Source organism: Dermacentor andersoni, chromosome 5 (genome assembly GCF_023375885.2).
Source record: "Dermacentor andersoni chromosome 5, qqDerAnde1_hic_scaffold, whole genome shotgun sequence".
In the NCBI taxonomy this organism is placed as follows: domain Eukaryota; kingdom Metazoa; phylum Arthropoda; class Arachnida; order Ixodida; family Ixodidae; genus Dermacentor; species Dermacentor andersoni.
In genome coordinates this window covers 109,204,353-109,227,943 of record NC_092818.1, presented here as the reverse complement: position 1 = coordinate 109,227,943, position 23,591 = coordinate 109,204,353, and the positions used below count along the sequence as shown (strand labels likewise).

At 44.9% G+C, this 23,591-nt stretch overlaps 3 protein-coding genes and 1 long non-coding RNA gene across 6 annotated transcripts in view; 1 reads left to right on the top strand and 3 right to left on the bottom strand.

The window, feature by feature from the left end:
• Nucleotides 1–10,616, bottom strand: part of LOC126531040 (ras-related protein Rab-8A-like) — a 120,412-nt gene extending 109,796 nt beyond the window's left edge. For both annotated transcript variants that reach the window (XM_050178420.2, XM_050178421.2), the window contains exon 1: nt 10,443–10,616. In XM_050178420.2, coding sequence (XP_050034377.1) covers nt 10,443–10,566 — 124 coding nt within the window. In that variant the 5' untranslated portion in view covers nt 10,567–10,616. The remainder of the gene's footprint in view (nt 1–10,442) is intronic.
• A 1,633-nt stretch (nt 10,617–12,249) lies between these two features.
• HINT1 (histidine triad nucleotide binding protein 1) lies at nt 12,250–14,644 on the bottom strand. Its single transcript, XM_050178424.3, has 3 exons — nt 14,446–14,644; nt 13,653–13,757; nt 12,250–12,584 (listed from the first exon to the last, which is right to left on the bottom strand). The coding sequence occupies exons 1-3, from the start codon at nt 14,554–14,556 to the stop codon at nt 12,420–12,422; spliced, it is 381 nt and encodes a 126-aa protein (XP_050034381.1). The 5' UTR covers nt 14,557–14,644; the 3' UTR covers nt 12,250–12,419.
• On the top strand, nt 12,591–22,520 carry LOC129385045 (uncharacterized). Its single transcript, XR_008612580.1, has 2 exons — nt 12,591–13,566; nt 22,291–22,520. It is a non-coding gene; the product is annotated as an uncharacterized lncRNA (long non-coding RNA).
• Nucleotides 19,579–23,591, bottom strand: part of LOC126531038 (uncharacterized) — a 46,290-nt gene continuing 42,277 nt past the window's right edge. Inside the window, exon 6 of one of the 2 annotated variants that reach the window (XM_050178417.3) lies at nt 19,579–21,095. In XM_050178417.3, the coding sequence (XP_050034374.1) occupies nt 20,875–21,095 (221 nt within the window). In that variant the 3' untranslated portion in view covers nt 19,579–20,874. The remainder of the gene's footprint in view (nt 21,096–23,591) is intronic. The other variant, XM_050178418.3, reaches the window with a different exon arrangement.

Genomic DNA, 23,591 nt, shown 5'->3' with positions numbered 1-23,591 from the left:
CGCGCCATTCTGAGCAAGCCTTTAGAGCAATCAAAAGACGAAATGGAAACAGCTGCTGACGTCCATTCGGGAGCCTGTCTCTGTCACTTCGGCTGCTGTATACAAAACGTGTGAAGCTAACATCTGAAAGAGAGAGAGAGAGAGAGAGAGAGAATAAACTGACGGACGCTGTATACAGAGCGCGTCTCGTCGATATTATCGATAAATCTACGGCGCCCACAAGATCTATCGCTGAATCCGCCCCCACTGTTTGCCGCACGAAAACCGAGCAGCTCCTGGAAACCCTGCCCTCTGCAAAGAAGCGGCACATTTTGCCATTCCCGTTACCGCCCCTACTTCGTGTTTCCCCGAGTGTCCTCTTCCAATTTTTTGGTGAAAGTATGTATACTCGTTCGTCGAGTAATCCTTTACTCCTGGCGTTATGTATACCAGCTGTAGAGTACCCCTACCCCGGCCCCTTCCACAGCTCGTTTCTTTCTTGTTTCATCCTACTTCGAATTGCGACAAAAGACCATAGGATTTGATCGATTGTGCCGCATACACCTAAACAAACATTTGTTGCCCACCGTACCAATTACTGCGATGTCGAAAATAAAGAAAGAAGCGAAAGGTCATGCGTGCACATCATTCGCTTCATTTATTTAAGAATACCATTGTAGGTCGCTGTTTTTTTTTTCTGACTACTGATCGATACGCGAATTGTTCACTGACTTTCAATTGAGCTGAGAACGTCTATTGACATCTATGGCTGGTAATTGACGCAGAGATACTGCCCATAAAATAGTCAAACATGCAAATACCTGAAGGCTCAGCTAAAATAACAGCTTTATTCCCCCGTGGCAATCTTTTAACAAAAACCTTCAACGTGCTCTTAGTCTGACGAATCGAATTGCTACGTATATGTTGTTCACGTAAAAAAAAAAGAAAAAAAGACTGAGTAGTTTACGAAGGGTCGCTCGTCATTAACATAAGAAATCACGTGTTGAAGTTGAACGCTGTGGCGCATTATGTACGTTTCTTTTCTTCTTCTTTTCTTTACTCACGTCCCGCACGAAAGTTAAAGAAAGAAAACAGCAGCGCCAGCCTCTGCGACAGCACCAAAGCACCCGAAAGGAATGTGTCGCTCTCGTTCTATTAGTGTCATTGCGACACCGCCGCTTAGACACCGACACCAAATCGAATTGCTCGCGTTTCGCTTCCCAACGGTACAGGCCTTTCTGGAAGGATCCGATTAACTATGACACCTGTAACCATGTAACGTGAACCAGACCCCCAGTAAACAGATATGTGGGCGCAGTAACTGTCCGCAGTGTCGTCATTGAGTGGAAAGGGGAGCGGAGGGGGGAAGTTGCAATGGTGGCCGTGGTGCCGAGTAGCAAGAACGACGGGGGAGAAAAACGAGACTTCGGTTCCGGCTTTCGAAGAGTTAGGTTGCCCCATGGATCTGCGTTCAGGTTCCTTTTGATTTCTATAAATTCACCGTAGTTCCCTAATCGGTGCCTGCAGGAAATGGACTCGCATTTAAGAATTAAAGGTCGTGCGCCCGCTGTTCGCCGTGAAGATCCTTCACTCTGTCGCCCGCGAATTGGAGCTGCTTTTACGTACGCCTATTCATGCGTTCCTATAATGGGAATGGCGGACACAGTGCCAATCGTTACACATGCGGGGCAGAAGAAACTCTAAAGCACACGTTGTGCGACTGCACATCATATGTAAAGGTCGGAGACATGCCCTGCCTGTTTTATGGAAACAGCTGACAGTCGTGGCCTCGTGCGTCTGCGATATTACAAGGCCACGAAAGCGCTGCCGCACGCGCATTCTTGAGGTAGGCACCAGCTTATATGACTGCCTGTGCACGTGTGTGCACGTGCCCCCCTCCCCCCCCCCCCTCCCACATGCCGCGATTGTTTTCTTCTCCCATTCTTCTCAACTTCCACTGCTCTCTTCTCCAGAGCGTTTCAGAGAACCAGACTCAGGCTGGTCAACCTACCATAGTCTTTTCCTTTTTTTTCGCCCTTACTTGCCTCTCTAAATTTCAATGCTCACTTTTCTTTCCCGGAAGATGAGTGCATTCTAAAGCGATGTAACTGGCTTCCCTTGAGCAGCACTCTCTTGTAAAGCATGCGGTGTATCCCGCATTGTTCCCGAATGAACTTGCGCTCGCCGGAGGGTGTTTCTACATTTTCAGTGACCTATAGACTCTGCTTTACCGCGACGCCAGTTGCATGGCCTTTGACGGAAAGAACCCTGCAGTAAGAGACGCGCGTTGGTTTCAAAGCTTGCCAGGGCTTGGTCATGGTGCGCCGAAATTTCTTCCGTTCAGCAAGCAACCGACGGCGCTCGTGAATTCGAAAGGTAGGTGCAGTTATAAAGTCGGCATAAGCAGTACATTTGCACCTCTGTATGTGCGACGAACAAGTTACCTCGTTCAACCGAACGCGTCCTACCGTGAACTTCCTTGCCTACAGTCCTGTTCTAACGCTCCGGTGAGCTAGGGAATAGTTTAAGCGCAGGATCCCCGAGGGCATTGTCGGGCTTCAGACGCTTCAAAAGGCGGGCAGGTGCTGATCAACCTACGCACGCAAGAGGCAAGCTCGGTGAGCTGGCGCCAAGCGCGGCTACAGCACGATTACGAACGAGCACACGGCTTTCAAAGGTTTCATGTATACGGGTATACGGCGGGGATCAGAGAAGCGCAGGTTCTTCGGATCGGTCAGCGAGCACATGTGCTATGTAAACAGCTCAGACACACGCGCGCCCGGAGAATGGGCAAAGGGCTTAAACGTCGCCGAGGCGTTGCGGCATTTTCGATGAGACGCGAGAAGGCGCCCCCATCGAGTTATTTTCATTTTCGTGCTTCAGAAGAACAAACACTGACGATAAGCGAGCGGCAAGTGATCGTACACGTTATGGTTTTTTAAAACAAGCTCTCTCTCTCTCTCTCTCTCTTTTTTTTTTTTGCGGCTATTTCCACGTGTACGCTCAATTCTTACAAATTCTCTGGTCGCTTCCGATAAACAATAAATGAAATGCGAGCACCCCTCCCCCCCCCCCCGTGTTTTTTTTTTTTCATTCTTTTTTTTTTACACCACTGGTCGCCATCTTCCTAGTACACAAAGGCAGATAATGCACTCACTGCTCAAGCAACGGTTTTCGAAGAAGTTCAGAAATCACATATTCATGATAGTTGCTCAGTGCCTACCGCACCTTTAAAAAAACCTGTGGCCCAATCCTTTTTGTTCGTCACAAGCTCTTTTCCATTCGTCGGCCATCCTCCGCTAATATTATCCTTTGCAGTAACAATAAAAAATGATGCACTGTAAATCAAAGTTACATCGTTTTATTCCGAGGTGCTACGGACACCATTGAAAGAAAGTAAAGATGGCAGGATGATCATTGCTGTATTATCTAGAACAAGTCCTCGTGATTACATTCCAATTAAATTTCGATTTAGTGCTCAGTCATTCGTGTTGCGTTTCTTTCTTCTTTTTTTTTTCTTTTCTTCATAGAACGATTTGAATCAGCGGCTCAAAGCGCATGCACGAGTTAATTATTGGCTACATGCATTACTTGGAAGGAAGAACTACACAAGTGAACGCCTCCACACAACGAATGCTTCTGCAGCGAAATGACGTGTATAACGGAGGAGTGATTAAGTCCCGACCAAATTACCATCTTTCACATGTATTGTGAATGCCGCTGGAAACGAAGACCACTACAACGAATTCTACTTTATGCGTGTAATAACCAGTGGCAGCCAATCATGATGTTCGACTTACAGCTTCGGTCACGGTGCACACATTTATTTATTTAATAATAAATAAATAAACAAAATAAATAAATAAATGTGTACACCGTGACCGAAGCTTGTGTAAGTCGAACATCACGACTGGCTGGCACTTGTTCTTAAGAACTACTTTATGCGTAATAACCTGAGACAGTATTTACAAAGCGCTTCCTTCGTAAGTGCTCTTTCGCTAATGATATGTCCTGCATCAGGTTGTGTTGAAAATTTCTCTTACGAAAAATTGCAGCGTAGAAGCTATTTTTGTGTGAATATGGGCCTTGGCCCCAATCCACAAAGCTTTTTCGTTCTTAAGGGCTATTTGCGATCGGCCAACTGCTTTCACTAATAATATGTCCCATATCACAATTAATTAGCTGACCGCTGATCTTACGAACAGTTCTACCGTATTATTCTTTCTTGTGAATACATGTATTCTCATTCCCTATTTTCGCAAGAGAGAGAGAGAGAGAGAGAACAGAAAGGATTAATAAATACAGTAAGCCTGAACAAGACCCCGTATTCACAAAAACTTTCTTAAGTGTTATTTACATTTAGCATTTGCCGCGTAGACCTCTTCTTTATCGGGCCGATCGCTATCATAAGCAGTGGCCGCCGGAACAGCGGTCAACATGGCATTGTTTGTGAGATAAGTTCCGCGAACAACGAGTAGGGCTGAGCCCCGTTGACTACCCTGGACTCGAGGATCGAGGTTGAAAGCGAACCGAAAGATTAGCAGACAAAAAAGAAAAAGAAAAATTCGCGCAGAAACTCCTCTTGGAGTTGTCTCAGTATGTGTGAGCATTGCGCCACTTGCTCACCTCCACGCAGCCCGGTGTCGTTATCGATGTTATGAGACTTCATCCGACCAGTATAAACGACAGCGCTGTGGCAACACGAACCGCTACGGACGGCGGCGCAAGGTGAATTGATGACGCAAACAAACTACTGCAGGCGGCGGCGCGTTGATGACGTTCCGATCACTATAAGCCGTTATCACTCTTTATCGTCTTATCCATCCGCGTCAAACCATTATCAACCGTATTCCGGCGGCGGCTGCGTATGGCTGGCCGCGCGAGTCCTATCCTGAAAGCAACCTGCGATGGGGAAAGAGTGTGCCCAGTGCTGATAGCTTCGTGTGCGCTGTGTTCTCGCCGCTTTGTTCACGTTGAAGCGAGAGGAAGCACGAAGGTCAGTTCGCCCGCTGCTTCGGGTCCTATCTTGAAAGCGATCGTCTTACGTGACAGAGGGACGGATTTCCTTGTTGGGTAGGCATAGAATTGCTAACGCATTTAAAAAGGTTCACAACACACGCACACACACACACACACAACACTAAAGCGTTCATCGTTCAGCCAGTCACAAGTGGTAATATAGGCTGCATGGTGGATCTCAAGAAATGCATATTTTCGCTCGAGACAGACAGAAAAAGAGAGGGGAACAGAGCAAAGGCAGGGAGGTTAACGGGAAGAAAGTCCGATTTGCTACCCTACACGAGGGAAAAGAAATTGGAGATGGGAAAAGAGAAAGATGAGCGGCAATCGATGTACAAAACTCAGAGGAAGGTATAGCGATGGGGTCAATCAAGAGAGGAGGCGGCATAAGGAGCAAGGCGTGACTAAAAGGCTTAGGGTATTTAGCGTGGAAGTCTGTTTGCTCACATCTAAGCAAAGTGGCTTGCGATCTAGGGGGCTGGGAGAGAAAAAGGAAATGCGCTTAATAATATATACGTATTGCGCAAACGAGGACGGAACAGCGATTTCCGCCCATACTAAACAAACAGCGCTTAACTCGCAGGGGCTTTACTATGCGCTCCAGGAGCGAGAATATTAAACAAGGAAAGAAAGAGCAAAAGAGGAAAGAAGTGTGCTGAGAAAAACGCGCAAATACTAAGGCCATCTCATTTAATCAGTTGGGCAAACCAAGGCAATTTCTCGAACAATGGAGCGGGGAAGTTCTTTTTTTTTTTTTTCTCAGCACGAGAGTTTGCCAGGAGCGTTTCTATTGAGTTGATCCGCTCTCGTGACGTGGTACTGGCATCGACGGAACGTGTGACAGGTACTGGGATCAATACCCAGCACATCCACCAGCTGTCACGTTGTCTTGATGGCGAAGAATTCCACTGAGCATGGCACAAGGGCGAATCCGAAAATTGACTCTTTATTGTGCGAACCTGTGCCCACAAATACAAGTTACACTCGGGCAGAACGATATATTGCACGAGCAAGTGTGTCGACCGTCGAAGTCTGGCCTGCGGGTCAAGCACGTCGGCTGTTTATGCACGACTCGTCCAAGGTCTCAGCGTAATCGCTGGTGCTCGTGTGCCTTCCAGAATTTACAGCACTATTCGCGTCCGGCATGTAATCTGATTACGCGAGGTTCGGCGACAGCACGTGCAGAATGCGGATAGAATCGGCGACAACATTGGGGAACGTTCCCATATACAAGCAGGCGCACGCGCTTCATTTGCGCCGAGCGATATAACATTAAAATGGTTAGCAGGTGATAAACGGGGTCTCCACCAAAAGGCAAACAGGCGTGTCAGTGTAAACACCTGGCAGCGGTGTTTGTTGAACATGTCTCTTTCGGTTCTGCATCGTCAATGTGCGCGCTTTTGTAGATTTAAATATGAATTACCAATTGTCCCCAAAGTCAACATTCTGTTAAAACCAAACGCGCACTTTTTCTTTCTTCTTTCTTTTCGGCGTGCGTAGTAACTAATAACATCAAATACTAGAATGAGTCAACAGCGCCCAACGGTATAAATATTTGGTAAATGGTGTAATTGTACACTCGTGAGCAAAAGTATACGGACCACAGGATCGCCGAAAAAACAGAATTTCTTCGTAATTGACACGCATAAACGGAAACTGACGAGTGCAGTAGAAAATTCGTAATGCCAAGTTTGGACTGCAATCGTTACTTTCAAGTTGCATTCACAAAGGACAAAATGAGTTTTATAGCGCGATCCCTGGTCCGTATACTTTTGCACGCGGGTGTACGTATATAGTCATAGTGTTGTCAGATACGCAAAGATAAGGTCAAGGAAAGTAATACCGGTGTCACACGGGACACTTTTGATAGCGGTCAAGCCTGATCCGGATCGAAATTATCGACCGTGATTGGCTCCCTCGCGCAGCTTGCGCAAAGGAACCAATCGCGACCGAAAAATTCGATGCGGATCGAGCTTGATCGCGATCAAAAGTGCGCCGTATGGCGTCCGTATAATATTACAGCACTGTCGATACAGTAACATGCCAGTCAACAGGTCGTGCAGCCCATATGACCGAGCACGAAACATCAAGCACAACTTCGGACTTTAAGAGTACAGCACCCGTCATACACACTTAACTCGAACATGTCTCGATTAAGCGCATTTTTGCTTCTCCAGCGGACGCTATTTCAGATTTCTATAGTGCCTTGAATGTGCTAGCTTAATCAGTATATTTTTTTCCTCAAAATATTCGATGTTTGTTTCTGATAACCCTCGTTTTCAGTAAAATATGCGTATTTATTACTCGATGTAAGTCTGACGGTGACTGCAAATCGGTATAGCATTTTTTTCTTCTTCTAAGCTTAAAGGCGTCTGTTTAATGGGGATCGCGCGGTAAATCGACCATTACCATATCGCGAACTTTCCGCGTACTGCTAAATACCAATCGACGACTGCTTGTCGCGTCCCACGTGCCTGCTTCCGAACAAATCTCTTTTTTATATTGAACAGCAAGCAACGTATAACACGAACGAAAACGTTTTTTTTTTTTGTTCTCGTTGGTTCGTATCGCAATTCGTATATATATGCAATGCGCTTTACCACAAATCCGAAGTGCTTGTGACAGGGCGACGCGAAATGAGAAAGCCATGGGGGTAAGCACGGACGCAGCGTCAGTATCAGCGACGATATCACGCGCGTGGGCTCCAAGACGAATTGAAGGCAGCTGGCGGACGCGTGCAGAGCAACTAAATAAGAAATAATGATAATAATAATAATAGAGAAAAGGAACAAAAAGTATACGTGTACAACGCAACATGAACACCCCCTTCGTGTTCTGTCAATTCTCGTCGTCTCTTCTGAAACCCCGACAGCTCCTTGACAGTTTTCAATTTCTATCGCTTCTCCGTTTTACCTCTTCACTATCGGTTTTCTGGAAGACGGCCGCAGAAAACAGTGTCGCTTCGGATATTATTCGCGAGCAAGCAAACGATTAAATAAATGTAATCGTTATTATTTTTGTTCTCTTTCATTCCGTTCTTCACTACACTTTGAAAAGAATAAGGCGCCAAGTCGTGCCACGTGCCTCAGGTTCCACTCAAGAACAAAAAGAAAAGGAACGCACGGAGAGACAAACAAAGATGGATGAGAAAGGCTTGACCACAAGAAACGCAAAACACAACGCCGGCGAGCTGTCTGCACGACATCCAACTTCCACAGCTGCGACATCGCCGTCATGCGACCCCGAGACGAGCGCATTGTTTGCTTCCAATGTCAGAAACATGTTTTGGCTGCTCTAGCGAGATAGAGCTAGGCGCTACGGTTTTGTGTACGTACCGGTTTCCCTTTCCTTGCTCTCACTCATTTGCTTTAAATTTTTCTTTGTATAGATATGTGTGTATTTTGATTTCCCCCCCGATGGCTCGAATGTAGGTCACGTTGCAGCTGCGGGATGCCAGATAAAACTTCGTTACGCTCTTGCATTCTGTTCCCTCGCGGTAGGCAGCCCCACATTTTCATTTTCTTTAAGCAACGCGGGGTTTGTTTCTTTTCTTTTCGAGATGGCAGTTGTTTCTTAATGTTAGACTCGGAGAACCGGGAAGTCAATCAATATTGCCTCATAGTGACGCCTCGCATGTGTCGCAGATACACACTCAAAGCCACAAAACAGGAGGAGGAGGAAAAGGAGGAAGGGAGGTTAAGGAGGTCGACCGGACGCGCCTCCGCTTTGCCAACCTACGTGGGGGGAAGGAGACTAATAAGAAATGAAAAGTAAGAAAGGAGACGGAGGGAAGAAGGTACTATCAATGCGAACACGTGCAGTTATCCATCCTCTCACGCCTACAATGGGTCACTGGGGCCAGTCGATTTGATGAACGGTAGCCATACCCGTGCGGCTTTGTAAGCCCCTGCGACATAAGCCATAGAATTCAACACAGCTAGTGCGCTGAAACGATGTCGACATCGCCTACCTGCGCAGCACGACTGCATTCAGCGGGCGATTTCCGACGACGTAGTTAAATTGTTCAAGCTTCCAGCTCACATATCTACGAAATGCCAGACGGTTGCAGTCCATCTCTACAGGAAACGCGCAGTTGAAGGATCGTGTTTAGCACGCACGCAACACAAGGCAAAGCACAGCTGCTGACGCGATATTTTTTTAAAACGTGGTATTAAGAGCAGCGTAGCGTGCCTTTGTTTATCTCTAACACCTCTTTAACACCGTATGAACGCATAAGTCTGTCGATCGCGGCTGACAATAAGTTCTTGGTCTGAATTTTAACATTCGGTCTTAAAGAAACTAAGCTATACTAATACCGCTCACCATTTTCGCACACGTTTCTTTTATCGTGTGCAGCTCAATGTGTCGATGTAGTACATACAAGTATAAACTGTTTAATGGTACTGAACCGGCAGAGGTATACATCTATATATTCTCCAACACTGTGACGTATGCGATCGCATATGACGTCTTACACGCTCGAAAACAAAAGGAAAGCTTCCAGATGGATTTCAGATAAAGCCTGATTTCATAGAAAGTCGTAAATGCGTCTAACTCGCGTGCCGAGCAACCTTCACCCAAACGCTGCTGAACGTTGACATGGCCGGGCCGCTGTCGCAAACGCGCATTCAGCAGAACAGTCATAACGGTTGCTCCCCACGCAGTATAGTATAATGAAATGACCGCCCGACCTTTGGCGTTTTGCCTCCGCTCCTATTGGAGGGTACAAACTTCTCGGTTAACAATAGTGACGGCCTTGAAGACGCGCCTCGACGCCGCAAAACAGCTGGACAGACTTGAGCTCGCCTGCAGACCGCGAAACGATTAAATGCTTCTGCGTAGAGAAGCGGGGACACAATAGAAGCCAATCTGGTCCAAAACGGGAGGGGAATTCCCCACGGCGCACCGGACTTCGCCGAAAGGACGGCGCGCACCGCTGTACCGGGGTTCGCACGTACACCGCTTCGAACGCGCCGGGCCAGATGACTCATCGCCCGAGTTGTATTCTTTACACAGCGAGCACCGGGGAACCCAAGCGTTCTCTGCTTGAGCCTGCTTCATTTTCTGTCCGCTAATCCACGGCGCTTTAATCCAAACGCGATGCCGGTCGCTTCCGCGTCCCAGGCGTACGTTGGAGGCATTGTGTGCACGTTTTCGCGAACACAGATGTTTTGTATGCAAAACACAAGCCTCACTCAACAGGTTCTGTTCGAGCCATTCCTTAGCTACCTGAGCAGGCTTTACGACGAAAGTAAGCCTCCGCACTATGAACAAGAACGTTCAATAGCGCTGCGAAAGGTGGAAATCGTTCCGAGTCGTCGACCCGATCTTTGGGCTTTCTCACTGAACTCAAAAGTTCACGGGAGAAGCCCAATGTACAGGGGAGCGCAGAAAAAAATCGGGAACTGCGCGTCTGGCGCACGCAGCGGTCCGGCGAGACTTACCGATTGTGGATATATACGTGTCGTAGAAGCGCTCGTCGCAGAATCGGTGAACGATACACGTCTTGCCCACATTGCTGTCGCCCAGGACGAGAATTTTGAAAATGGCCGTGAAGTCCACCGCCATGTTGGCCCAACTGACAGCGGCTGACGCGGGATCGATGTGTTGCTCCGGGAGAGGGGAGCGATAACGAGGGGATGGGGAACATCCGGCGGCTGGCGGATGTGACGTAAACGTCGCGCATCTGCTGCCGTCTTTTGCGGCCGTTGCTTGGCAGGGCCAGGCTAGCAAGCAGAGCGTGCCATCTGCTCGTCAAGTTTTGCGTAATATCCCCCAAGAAACGCAGGCTTCAGTACAGTATGCCGTGTTCAAAGGGGAAATTGAAATCTGCAGCTGGCGTCCTTGTTGAAGCTGCAGTTGCAGTTGAAACTTGAGAGCCGCGGGAGGCGCGTCAGTAAAAACGTGCGTTCAGCGTGCGAATCAATCCCGATGCGTCGGCGGCACTGCGCTATCAAAACTACCCACATGCTGAGAATGAAGAACATTCTTTGCGGATATGCGCAGCATCACAGCCACTTGCAGCGATCTAGCGTAATATACCCGATTATCTATAGTAGGAAAATTCATGCTAATTACTTTAAAAGATTCAACCGAGTTTTTTAAACATGTCCATGACAGCAGAACAGCTCGTGGGCGATAGCGTTTCAGCAAAAATCTTTGGAAACTGCAGTACTTGAAATCAAGGAATATAGCCCAGTACAAGTATAATTTTAAAAGGGCTTTCGAGTGTGTACGACATACATCCTTTGCAAGTTCCCTTACTTTACGGAATTCGGTGCGTTGGTATCAGGTTTCTCTAGTTCTTCAAACGCAATTCACGACAAATAGTGCTATAAAAGTCAATCACAATAACGAACTGCCCCGGAGATACATCTCGATATGTTTTAGGGGTGTGCCCAAAGGGCATCGCAAGATTTCATCTTGGGAAGGGCTTCTTGTGTACATTTTCGTATCCACCTTTACGGTATTTATATTATTGTAATCATTATTACATTTAATAGGTGGAATCCCTTTTAAAAATGAAACATGAATTTCACGCAACATCTAGATGTTGCCACTAGCAGTAGTGCTCTGTATACTGTTTCTAAAGGATCATACCACAGACTCTTTAACAGAATGGCCGAGCGCATGGCCTTCAAAGTGTACTGTAGAACCTCCCCCCCACCCTAAGAGATATTACTGCAAAATTATACTCCTGTGCAGCAAGTGCTGGTCCAATTTCCATAAAATTAGCATTGAAGCAGCATGTCTCACCATCAAATCATGAAACTTAAAACACCAGAATTTTTTAAAACGATCATTGTGTACCGTTGCCCTTTTGAATTATGGTTTTGTACAATGCCCAAGCACTTGACAACATGAATGCAAGCTTGTTGCCAACAACTGCCAAGTGCATACTAGCGTGGTTGTGCACCAAAGGTGAAGTCCGTGTGCAACTTGTATCATCACCCTCATCAGCCTGGTTACGCCACTGCAGGGCCAAGGCCTCTCCCATACTTCTCCAACTACCCCGGTAATGTACTAATTGTGGCCATGTTGTTCCTGCAAACTTCTTAATCTCATCCGCCCACCTAACTTTCTGCCGCCCCCTGCTACGCTTCCCTTCCTTTGGAATCCAGTCCGTAACTCTTAATGACCATCGGTTATCTTCCCTCCTCATTACATGACCTGCCCATTTCTTGTATGCTATGTATGTATGCTTTCAACTTGTATGCTAGCATGCAAAATATATCCAACAGTGGTCAGACATCTTGAAACATTTGATCCGTTTATTATTCCAACGTGACAACAAGAGCAGTGAACACAGATGCAGACTTCCACCAGAAGGTACAAAGACTTCCACCTGAAGGTATACCGAAGTAGTTAAGCACACAAAGTGAAGAAACAGGTCGGCTGAAAATTACGCATGGCACGAGATGTTAGCCCGGAGGCCAGCCGAGCTGGCGTCCCCCAAGAACATGAATGTGGACATGGTAAACAGACTGGCAACCCTGAGGACCGTCGTTGATCACAATGCGAAAACCCTTGTCCAGTTTTTGCTCCTTGGCCACTCGCTGTGCCACATACAAGATATGGCCTAGAATCTAGAAAGTATAGAACACAAGGTAAAGGACATGAAAATACACAATTGACAACAAAGAGAAATAAAAATTCAACCACATGCTGTCATAGTTAACACAGATAAGCTTAATTAAGGCAAACACAATAATAAAATGTAGTGCCTGACAACATGCCCACACTACATTTACTTTAATCTTCCACGTGGTACTTTCTCCAGACCTCGAGCTAATTCAATGAGAGTCCCAATATATAATAACAAGCACTACATCATTAAGAATTAAGCTTAGTGATTCTGTGTGACCTTATCAGGGCTGTTAACAAGCCACACATAATACGAAAGAAAGTGACCCTGCAAATGTGAAGGCGTAATGCACCATTTTTAAGAACTGAGTGCATAACTCTAATCACAAAGGCGGCCGCATTTCGATGGGGGCGAAATGCGAAAACATCCGTGTACTTAGATTTAGGTGCACGTTAAAGATCCCCAGGTGGTCGAAATTTCCGGAGTCCTCCACTACGGCGTGCCTCATAATCAGAAAGTGGTTTTGGCACGTAAAACCCCATAATTTTTTTTTTTAACTCTAATCACAGCGTGCATGTACCATTGGGAATTTGAGGGCAAAATTATACAAGTTGCCAATTTGTATGAAACAGCAAACAAATAAATGGCAACCTCTAGCCAGCAAAATCTTTCATATGTGTGTGCATGCTGACTGTATGGCTGCCATGAATGTACATGCTAAATTAAAAGATAGGGTGTACAATGACAAGGTCAACGGATCTGCTGCAAAATGTAATTCAACATGTACACAATGTTCGACACAAGCAAATAAAAACAGGGCGTGTGCGCAAAAGTTGTGCATGCCCCCAACTGGCTTTTTTAGAATAGGCATCACGTCAATTGTCGCTTCTTGCTGTTTACAGTGTAGTCCTGTACCTGGCCAACAAACACGGCACAACAGCTTCCGCTGGTTGAGGCAAAAGTAGAGTTCAAGACTGCAGAATGTAAGTGGGTCTTGCTCATTTTGCACACAGCGGTGCTTTGTTGTAAATATGCAAATTTCCTTGAGCAAGGCTGCGGTTTCACTTACATCCTTGTCTTCTTCAGTAGCCTTGGAAAGCTGCGAAATTGCCTTCTTTGGGATCACCAAGAAATGCACAGGAGCCTGGGGGTTGATGTCATGGAAAGCTACGCACTGAAAGTTCAAAGGGAAGAAAACCATAAACGTCAGCAGAAAACACGGCTACATGATGCGCGTTTACAGGGCGTTTCAGAAACCGGCGGCCTAGTCGGGCACGCTAACCGCATAAAAGACGCACATCGGTTACGGCCAACCAAAGGAGCGCTTGCTGTCAACGACAGCGACAAATGTTAAATACAAAAGCCTTGCTCTGTTTGTCAGCATAGTGAAAATTGTTGCTCAGCGCAATAGGTGTCGAAAATAAAAATGATATCAGTGATACTGTAGGCAAAGCGAAACATGAACGGCATTAACAGATGCCCACGCGCGAGCAGTTTGTGGCTCCAGACAGGCTCTTTCCCCCCCCCCCATTTAGACCACCTGACGAAGCGGGAATGCGATTAGTATCAAACCCATCACGCGATCACAGCGAATATGAACTGGTGTAATCAAATTTTGTTTACAAACAGCGAGTTAGGCGTTAGGCCTAGGCTTCAAGACGCCGAAAGAGCAATGGTTAATTGAAATTCACGCAGAGCGGTTGCGTTGTCGAATTTATGAATAAATTTTCAAGAGTGCACATTTCTTTGCCAGTGAAGAGCGGAACGTAATATTTCTTGCTGGCCCTTCGTTACTTGACTTCACCATCGAGACCCGAGTGGACCCGAGGTAGCAGGCCAGGAAGTTTTACAAGTTTACTTACCTTGTCATCTTCGTAGATAAAGTCAGTGGGTATTTCACCTCTTATAATTTTGCCAAAGATGGTATCGCCTGTTTCTGTAGCCAGCTGCGCTTTCTGAACCTCGGTAGCCATCGTTCCTCGCCGGCTCTACCGGCAAGTCAACGTGTTCGTTGAGTCAACCGGGACGCCGAAAACAAAAGTTCTCGAAAAGTCTCCGGGCCCGCCTACTCCGCCCGCATACGTCAGAAGTGTCGCTGCGAGCGCTTAGGATGTCCGGGATTCGGCGTCTTGCGTGTCGCCGATTGAACTGGACCAAACCCTGACAGAATGTAAAAAATCATGCATATCCCACACACACAAACCCTGACACAATGTAAAAAATCATGCATATCCCACACACTGAGAATCGGTGCACGCGAAGCTTGTCGACGGCTTTCCTTACGCTCTCGGGTAGAATCGCTAGTAGAATCGCAAGTACGGGTATCACCCTAGGTTGTATGCGCTGAGAAGTACGAAACGTAACGCTTAATTTGCGCTGACGTTTATACCACAGGTTTTCCCGTTCAATTTAATGCGAGCGCCAGTCAACTTAATCCAAGCGCCAGCGATTTTAATCCGAGCGCCACTTAATTTAATCCAAGCACCACTGAATTTGATCCAAACGCCAGTGAATTTAATCCATGCATAACGGAATTCAAGAATATTTTGATTTCAAGACTTCTGAACATTTCCGAACATATTATGAGTTAATACTTTGAAAATGAAAGAGCGAGGTGAGAGACCAGTAGCTATCCTGCCACGTGACTAACGACAACTTTTGGAAGTTTTTATTTTCTACTTCGTTATGAGAGCGACACAGCAGATGACAATTCTTGAAATAAAATAGATTGAGAGGAAACGTCAGCATGAGTACGTTGACTTAATGATACACGAGATTTGGTCATGGCTACCACACCAAACAATGAGTGATTCGATGATAATCACTAGGTCCTCGCCGAGGCTTATGTCGCTCGCGAATACGATTCCCAATTCAACTGCGATATACGCAGCCTCTAATCGAACACCTTGTCATCCATACCACTAAAACACTCATGAATAACATTTGTTTGCATAATACACCTAACTGATATGGTCGAGTCACTAGTGAGCACAAGTGAAATATAATGCACAGGTCAGGCTTCTCAGTGTATTGCACAACATAACTTCATATATATGATGAAACGAGTGACTCACTATGCAGACTATAAACTCGTATGCTTAAGTCACTGGTGAATATTATTCACCTATTTTAATATCACTGAGGCAGCTTTCACTCGTGAGTGCCGTCAGTAGTTTTTAGTGATCACTAGTGGAGCTCACTGTGATGTTCTCCAATTTTCATGCAGAATAGCGTCATAGATATAAAACGAAATGTCATTCAGACTGCAATTCAATAACTATTATTTATTAACTATAGGAGATACTAACACTGATTCACTAGTGATGACGAATAACTTTGTGTAATGTGATGGTCACAGCGATCATTGGTGCACAGCGTCAATGGTATAAGTGAAAGTGTCAATAAATGAGTTTTAATCAGTCAACATTGCTAATTGACATAAGAGCCATTAATGATAACTAGAGATAAGCTCTGTTTGGTGTTCTTGTACTTTTATGTAGCATACTGTCATGCATGTCAAATAAGAACTCTTTAGTGATCACTAAAAACTCGGCAGTATCAGTTAACAGTGGTAAAATAAAACTGCTCATCTTGCTACAGCTTGATTGATACTACTGACGGCACTCACGAGTGAAAGCTGCCTCAGTGATAGTAAAATAGGGGAATAATATTCACTAGTGACTTAAGCATACGAGTTTATAGTAGGCATAGTGAGTCACTCGTTTCATCGCATTTCATTGGATATATATGAAGTTATGTTGTGCAAAACACCGAGAAGCCTGAACTGCGCATTATATTTCACTTGTGCTCACTAGTGACTCGACCATATCAGTTAGGTGTATTATGCAAATGTTATTCATGAGTGTTTTAGTGGTATGGATGACAAGATGTTCAATTAGAGGCTGCGTATATCGCAGTAGAATAGTGAATCGTATTCGCTAGCGACAGAAGCCTCTCGGCGAGGACCTAGTGATTATCATCGAATCACTCATTATTGTTTCGTGTGATAGCCATGACCAAATCTCATGTGTATCATTAAGTCAACCTACTCATGCCGACGTTTCCTCTCAATCTATTTCAAGAATTGTCATCTGCTGCGTCACTCTCATTACGAAGTAGAAAATAAAAACTTCCAAAAGTTGTCATTAGTCACGTGGCAGGATAGCTACTGGTCTCTCACCTCGCTCTTTCATTTTCAAGGTATTAACTCATAATGTGTTCGGAAATTTTCAGTATTGAAATTCAAAGATTCTTGAATTCCGTTATGCCTGGATTAAATTCACTGGCATTAGGATTAAATTGACTGGCGCTTGGATTAAATTGACCGGCGTTTGGATTAAACTGAGCGGCAAAGCTTGTAGAGTTGTAACCCCGAAGTTGGAATGATACCGGAATCGTTCCACATTTTCAAACCCACGAAATGGAATGCAATGATGGCGCCCGTCGGGCAGATACAATGGGACTGGAATGACAGCCCGAGAATCGGGAATGGAGTTGGAATAGAATGGGAACTAGTACTGTAGCGCTAAACGTTTGCTAATTATCCTGCTAATTGCTAATTATCCTAAACTAGACTTCGCGAATTTCTTACATTATTAAAAAGGTCCGTCTAGCGCAAGTAAATGTAGAAAAAGGAATAAACAAGACAGAGCGCTCTGTCTTGCCTGTCCTTCCCTGTGTACTTGTGCTAAACAAAGTTCATTTTTCAAAATGCCTTACCACCAAGCTCAAGCACCCACAATGTTCTTACATTTCAAAATTTTTACTGAATACTTTCTCATTATCTACCTAAAAACAGTTTTTTACACTTATTTTGATGACAAGGAAACTTTTCTGCATTACAAGGTTTAAGTGCATTGAAAGAGAGCAACTTTTAGGTGCCAAGAATTTAGCAATAGCGTGCTTGGTTTACAACACAATGATGGAGGACAAAAATGATGCCGCTAAAGGTTGCACCCTGCGCATCTATGTTGATTTGAAACATGCATTAAGATTTAGAGCGATCGATTGACTACTCCAGGTACAAACCCAGAAAACTTCTGGTTCTTTAAATCTGACCTTCAAGCTCATCTAAGGTCAAAGTGGGACTTGGCCTGCCACTATTGGCGGCTGCTGCGTACGCCGTGTGGGCACCCATATCTTGAAAGCAATTTGCGACGTGTACAAAGTGCGCCGAGTGCCGTAGCTTCGCAAGTGCTGTGCTTTCGACGCTTAGTTCGTGTTGAAGCAAGATGCAGCATGAAGGTCAATTTGCTCGCTGTTGCTGCCACGCCGAGCAGCGTCTCTGTGTAGTCTTGTGGAGCAATTGTAGATGCGGTAGTTGCTGACGGCACTGAGCAGCGTCTGTGTCCTTTGCCAAAGCAAGCAAAACCATGCTATCGCTTGACAAACTTGGTTCAACCGTGTCCAACATGGCAATTTTTTTTTTGCACACTGTCTGGTATCAGAAGGCACACAGACACATGCCTGAAAAACGTTACCTGTTAAGTTATACGAGGAAATACGACACCATGAAGATTGTCCAGCAAACATAATTGTTTCACTTTTCAAAGCAACAAAATAATAGTACGAGTGCAAAATAATAGTACAAAACGTTAACTGTAACATTGTTCAGGATTCAAAAATATGTTTTAGTCACGAGGCATGCAAGTGCAAGTAGTAAACAATTATGGAGAAAGCACTTCATTTACTCGAATTGGTGGAGCGGAATGGATTAGCTCAGCCACTCCAGAAGTGGGAATAGTCCAACTCTCATCATTCCGAGGAGATAAAAGGAGTGGAACTAACAGGGATTTATGCTATCTGAATTAAAGTAGGAATGGAATGGAGGGCCACACTCTGGAGGTCTCATCTACACCCTTTGAAACGAATTCAATTGGGATGTCCTTTAGTGTAATTGTGACATACTATAAGCCAGAGCCAATATGCAATCTATGTATGCGCTTCCTCTAAACTCATTGACGCTAATGTCACAACAGTTCTTCGTGGCCCCTTTCTGCACCTCAATTAAAGCCGAGATTTTCATGCAGATCTGTCGGCAGTATACGAGTGAGACGAGGAGGGCACATGCCATGTTGCAACCTGGCACTGGTGAATTGACTGTGTGTGAAAACACTCCTAGCAGGCGCATGGGCATACTTCCAAAGCTAGGTGACGCAATCACAAATTTCCATTGCATCAAAAAGCTGCTTCCCAGACTGAAACTGGAGTACATTTGGACAACTGTACATGGTAACGCGGTTTAGTGGGCACATAAATCCCAAGACTCTCAGTGGCTTTTAGTGCCTCATCGTCGCAAACGACGCCAAAGAAGTGTTCCACTGCGACATGATGAAAATGAGTGAACATAACTGGCTGGCGCTTCTGTACAAGTTGGACAACGGTAGATTTACTTTTTTGTCACAGCTATGTGTGAGAGACTCCCTAGTACGTACACTCGGTGAGACACCGATGATGAAACCAAACAAAGAGGCAAAGAATTGAGCATATGAACTAGGTCCTAAGCTACACCTGGGTGACTGTAATGCGATAGCATTATCAGGATTGCTCTACCCACGTCTGTGATTGCTCACCTCCAGGATTGACCTGCATTACAAACCATGTTGAAACCCTTGCAAGGACCTATAATGCACTTGTGTCGGGATCAGCCCCACCAAGCGACCAAATTTGATTACAAACTTCCAGGATCGGCAAAGTGGACAAAAGGAAGCTCCACTTCAATGAAACTGGGTACAATATGTGCAACCTGGGATGGGGGGGGGAGAAAAAAAAGGGCAGGGGAGGGAAGGTATAGTTACTTTGTTTAGCGCAAAACAATTGACACAAAAAAGACGACACGACAAGGCGCTGACAAGCACCTTGTCTCGTCGTCTTTCTTGTGTCCGTTGTTTTGCGCTAAACAAATTATGGGTCCACACCAACTAGCCCGCCAACGCATTGAGGGAAGGCATCCATATCTGCACATAAAGTAAGCAGTCACAGTAACACCACAGATGAAAAGTGGCTGCACGGACTTTATTATAAAATGCCCACGGCATAAAAACAACTTGCCAAAAGTTTGTTGGCCTAACCCAATGGCACTTGAGATGTCAGCTAGAACATTGACAGCTTACATCCCTACATATGCAGTTCAGGTATGACAGCATTCCTTTACCTACTGCCAAACTTGCATGGCAGAGTATCTAAAAATATTTTGACTTTCTCTTAAAACGTATTCAATACTTTTTGAACTGAAACCCTATGGCATAACATACATGGTTTAGCCCTGCCAACTGCAGAATTCGGTACTTTGTATTTCATGTTTTTATTAAGCTTGAGCAATTATACCTATCATGCTTTGAAAGATAGAAACAAGAGTGCAGAATATTCCACGAGGCATTGCAATTCACTAAAGGTGAAGAAATGTACATAACTCAAACAATGAATGCATTTATCTCAAAGGTCACTTGAGCTGTGCATGACATGCTATACAGATGTACTGTGAGGTGGAATGAAGTTATACACTCAAAAACGGTAAACAATTACCCATGTTTTGGTAAACAATGAAAGAACCACGCACAAAGAAAGAAAAACGCATCACAAGAAATTTACAGAGGTATGAAAGTGCTTGAGTTAACTATGTGACCATACAATGACTACATATGACACAAAGACACTTCTAGTTGTATCACGCATGAATAAGGCACTGTGGCAAAGGTTGTCACTGTGGTACGTCATTCTGACATTTGAAGTATGCTGATGTAGCATCTTCACCTGCATTTGCATAGTTGAATCAACAGGAAACATTCTCCCTCTGTCACAATTGCCTGCCAGTATTTGCTGAAAGACCTTAATTTTGGCTTCTTTTAGCCATCAGAAAATGTCTTCTAATAATGAACAATGACAGAAAAAAAAGAGGGAGGCAGCTAGTTTTTACTAAAGCATGGTCCCAAGTCATTCTTTCCAGCCATGTAAGCTACTGTAAATGATGGCTGGCATCACAATACGCGGACAAAGCTGAACAGTAATGCAGATAATGCAGTTGGGGATGTAGCGACTATAGTGACATTTGGCGTTTGTTCCAAATGACGTTAAATGTCAAATAGGATAAAAAAAATATAAATGTCCTTCAGCATACTATGGAAATAACTGCCACCACGACTTACTGAATTCACAAGAATTCATGCAGAGAGGAGGTTAGATTTTGGAAGGATGACATCGAAAATATGACGCCCAAGTAACTCCACCGCAGGAGTGCAACTGGAGGCGTGCTATTTGGGCCACGGAGACATACACCTCCAGTGAATTGCCTTTCAGCAGGAGCAACCGGATGATGACGACTTGATATCATCTTGAGTGGTTGAAAGCTGGTCTATTCGGAGTGTTTTTGACAATGTAAAGGTGTCCAATGATCCATAAAGTGAAGGGTCAGTGGGAATGCTGTTAAAATCCACTTGGTTTTGTCTGCTGGCTGCAGCCTTCTCTTCTGATTCAACAATGTGAAGTGCCAGCTGCCGAAACATTTCGTCAATACCTGTGAAATAAAGGCGAAGACTGAGTATCTGTGTTGTTTTAAAATATACTCGCTTTGTGCATGAACCAGTGAATCCCACAAAAGAGCACAGAACAACTACACGTCTAATGCACTTACCCAATGTGAAAAAATAAATAAATAAAAGGTAACGATAAGGAGACAGCCTTTTCGCAACACCGTTCGTCCCATCGCCAGAAGTCTCCTAGGCCTTGCAGGAAATTTTGATTATGTACTGGGGGAAGCTGTTTAGGGAGTGCTCCAATGCAATAATTAAAAGGGTTTGGAGAATTTAGTGGAGATAGAAGCAAATGATATTAGAGAGTTTTAGAATAGGGGCCCCATACGTTTTGGGGCGCCAAAGAAATAGCGTCGACGCCACTGCGCATGCGCAATACGCAAACTGCCTTTGGGTTTTGCGTTGGGAACGCTATTTCACCGATTTAGGGGGAGCCCAAATAGCGGCCCCAAAAGTTTTGCGTCGGCAAACATGGCGGCACCCATCCAAGCGACGGCTCTAACCTAGCAACAAAATGGGTTCAATTCACGGTAACGCGTGAAGTTCGCAAGCTAGGAGAAGTGACTGCAGTTATCGCTTTCTCTCAACTAGTGTGTGTTATGAAGATTGACTCATTAGACGCCGCTGATATTGAATTCGATTGTGGATTTTATGGCTCATAGGCCTAACACGGCTAAGCTTGGCTGGTGAAGGCTAGTAAAGTTGGTCTGCTCAAAACTAAGTGCAACTAATTGTTTGCTGCTAACAGAATAACCTCTAAACTGTAATTAAATGATAATACACGAAAGTCAAAATTATTATTCCTATCATAAAATGGTATATTTTATTTAATTATTTCTAATAGCTTTTCTTTGACGCCGTAGCGGCGTTGTCCAGCGCAAGACGCTATCCGTAAACGTAAAACCCTATCTAAAACTCTTCACTCCTACGTGCCCCAACGCTAACACCCACAAAGCTCTTTGGGGCCCTAAACTATTGGGGCCCTTATTCTAAATCTCTCTATTAAGCGATACCATGATTTGACAAGGCGAGCTACCCTCCCTATAAGACCGGCTCTCTTCCAAATACCTTGACCAATGTATATAAGCCGCATTACTCCCTTGCATTCTCCCATATGAAAACCAAGGCTCTATGCAATGTTTATGTCATAACTCCCATCTACTTCCTTTTACCCCACAGGCACTTTCTCTCGAGGTCTCCCGCAGAATGCCGTTTCATGGAAACTGCATCATTGCCCGACATGGCTCAACATAGGAGAGCACACATGCATGAAGTCGGCATCTACATATAGCAATCTGTACTACCCCTCCAGACGTACGAAAAGAAACAGCGAACACTACATAAATGTCCTCACTGCAACAAATGTTTCTAGTGCATCATTCATTTGATAAACCAAATTCATTTCTTTGGTTGCTTTGCTCATTTTTGTAATCAAATGGGTGCGGTGCGTTCATTGCCAAATGCCAACAAGATTTTTGAGAGGCACATGCAGTCGCACGAGAACTTTGTAGCCCCTGTAGGTTTACATGCTGTGGTTGGTGGCCGCGCTGTGTCGCGTTTAATTGCCGATTAATATTTTATTGTTTCCTGGTTGATGGCATCCAAATGTACTCTGCTTCCACAGTTCATACATATTTCAGTGCCGTATACTTGCAAACTTGTTTGCGACTACTTGCGCTATTCCTATGGCACTCAGAAGGTGCAGCTTCACTGGTAAACTAGTTTGGTTCAGAGATAAAATAGTCCTAAAATTTTTCTCCACAGCACATATTCAGAGGTATTTCTGTGTGCTCCAAGATCCACAGGATTCTCAAGGGCTCTTCATGCTGCTTCTAGCTATTTCAGCACTGCAGGCGTGCATGTAACGTGCAAAATGCTATGTGTGTGGCATAGATGTTACTGGTGGGTAGAGTGGCTCTCCAGAAAGAAAGGCGTATGAGCTTTCACTTCAACTTTTAGCAATTTTTGCGATGTACACAAGTGTAATGCTTTGCAGACAGGATCATGATCATGTGAGCTATGGACTGCGCTCGTCTGCTTGCAATGCCAAACTCTGGTGACGCACCCTTTAAAAGGACCCTGAGACACTTGAACTAATGAAGTATAAGTGAAGCTAGACAAAGTTATCACAGCTATGAGTTATTTTCTCTGTCCTTTTGTCTCCACTAGTGGACTGTAAGCTACATAGGGGAGATGGCAAGGGGGCAAGGCCCTGCCCAAAAGTTCAGCACCTCATTGGTGAGAGGCTTCGTCACGGCACCCTGTGGTGGTTGCTATGTATCTACACCATGCAGCATGCTGCTGCTATCTAGAAGGCCAAATGCAGCTGATGCACCTAAGCGCTACTCTCACTTGTAGACAAGCAGTGCAAAGATGTGATATATCTTTCTTTATTTTTGAGATTGCAGACATATATTCTACATTTATTTAACAAAAAATTTGCAACAACAATAATACTGAGAATGTTCTTGCGATCATGA

Coding starts and splice junctions, on each gene's coding strand:
- HINT1 (XM_050178424.3), bottom strand. CDS start 14,556: ATGGCTACCGAGGTTCAGAAAGCGCAGCTGGCTACAGAAACAGGCGAT. Junction 13,758..14,445: donor TTATCTACGAAGATGACAAG/GTAAGTAAACTT, acceptor TTGAACTTTCAG/TGCGTAGCTTTCCATGACAT. Junction 12,585..13,652: donor CTACTGAAGAAGACAAGGAT/GTAAGTGAAACC, acceptor TATACTTTCTAG/ATTCTAGGCCATATCTTGTA.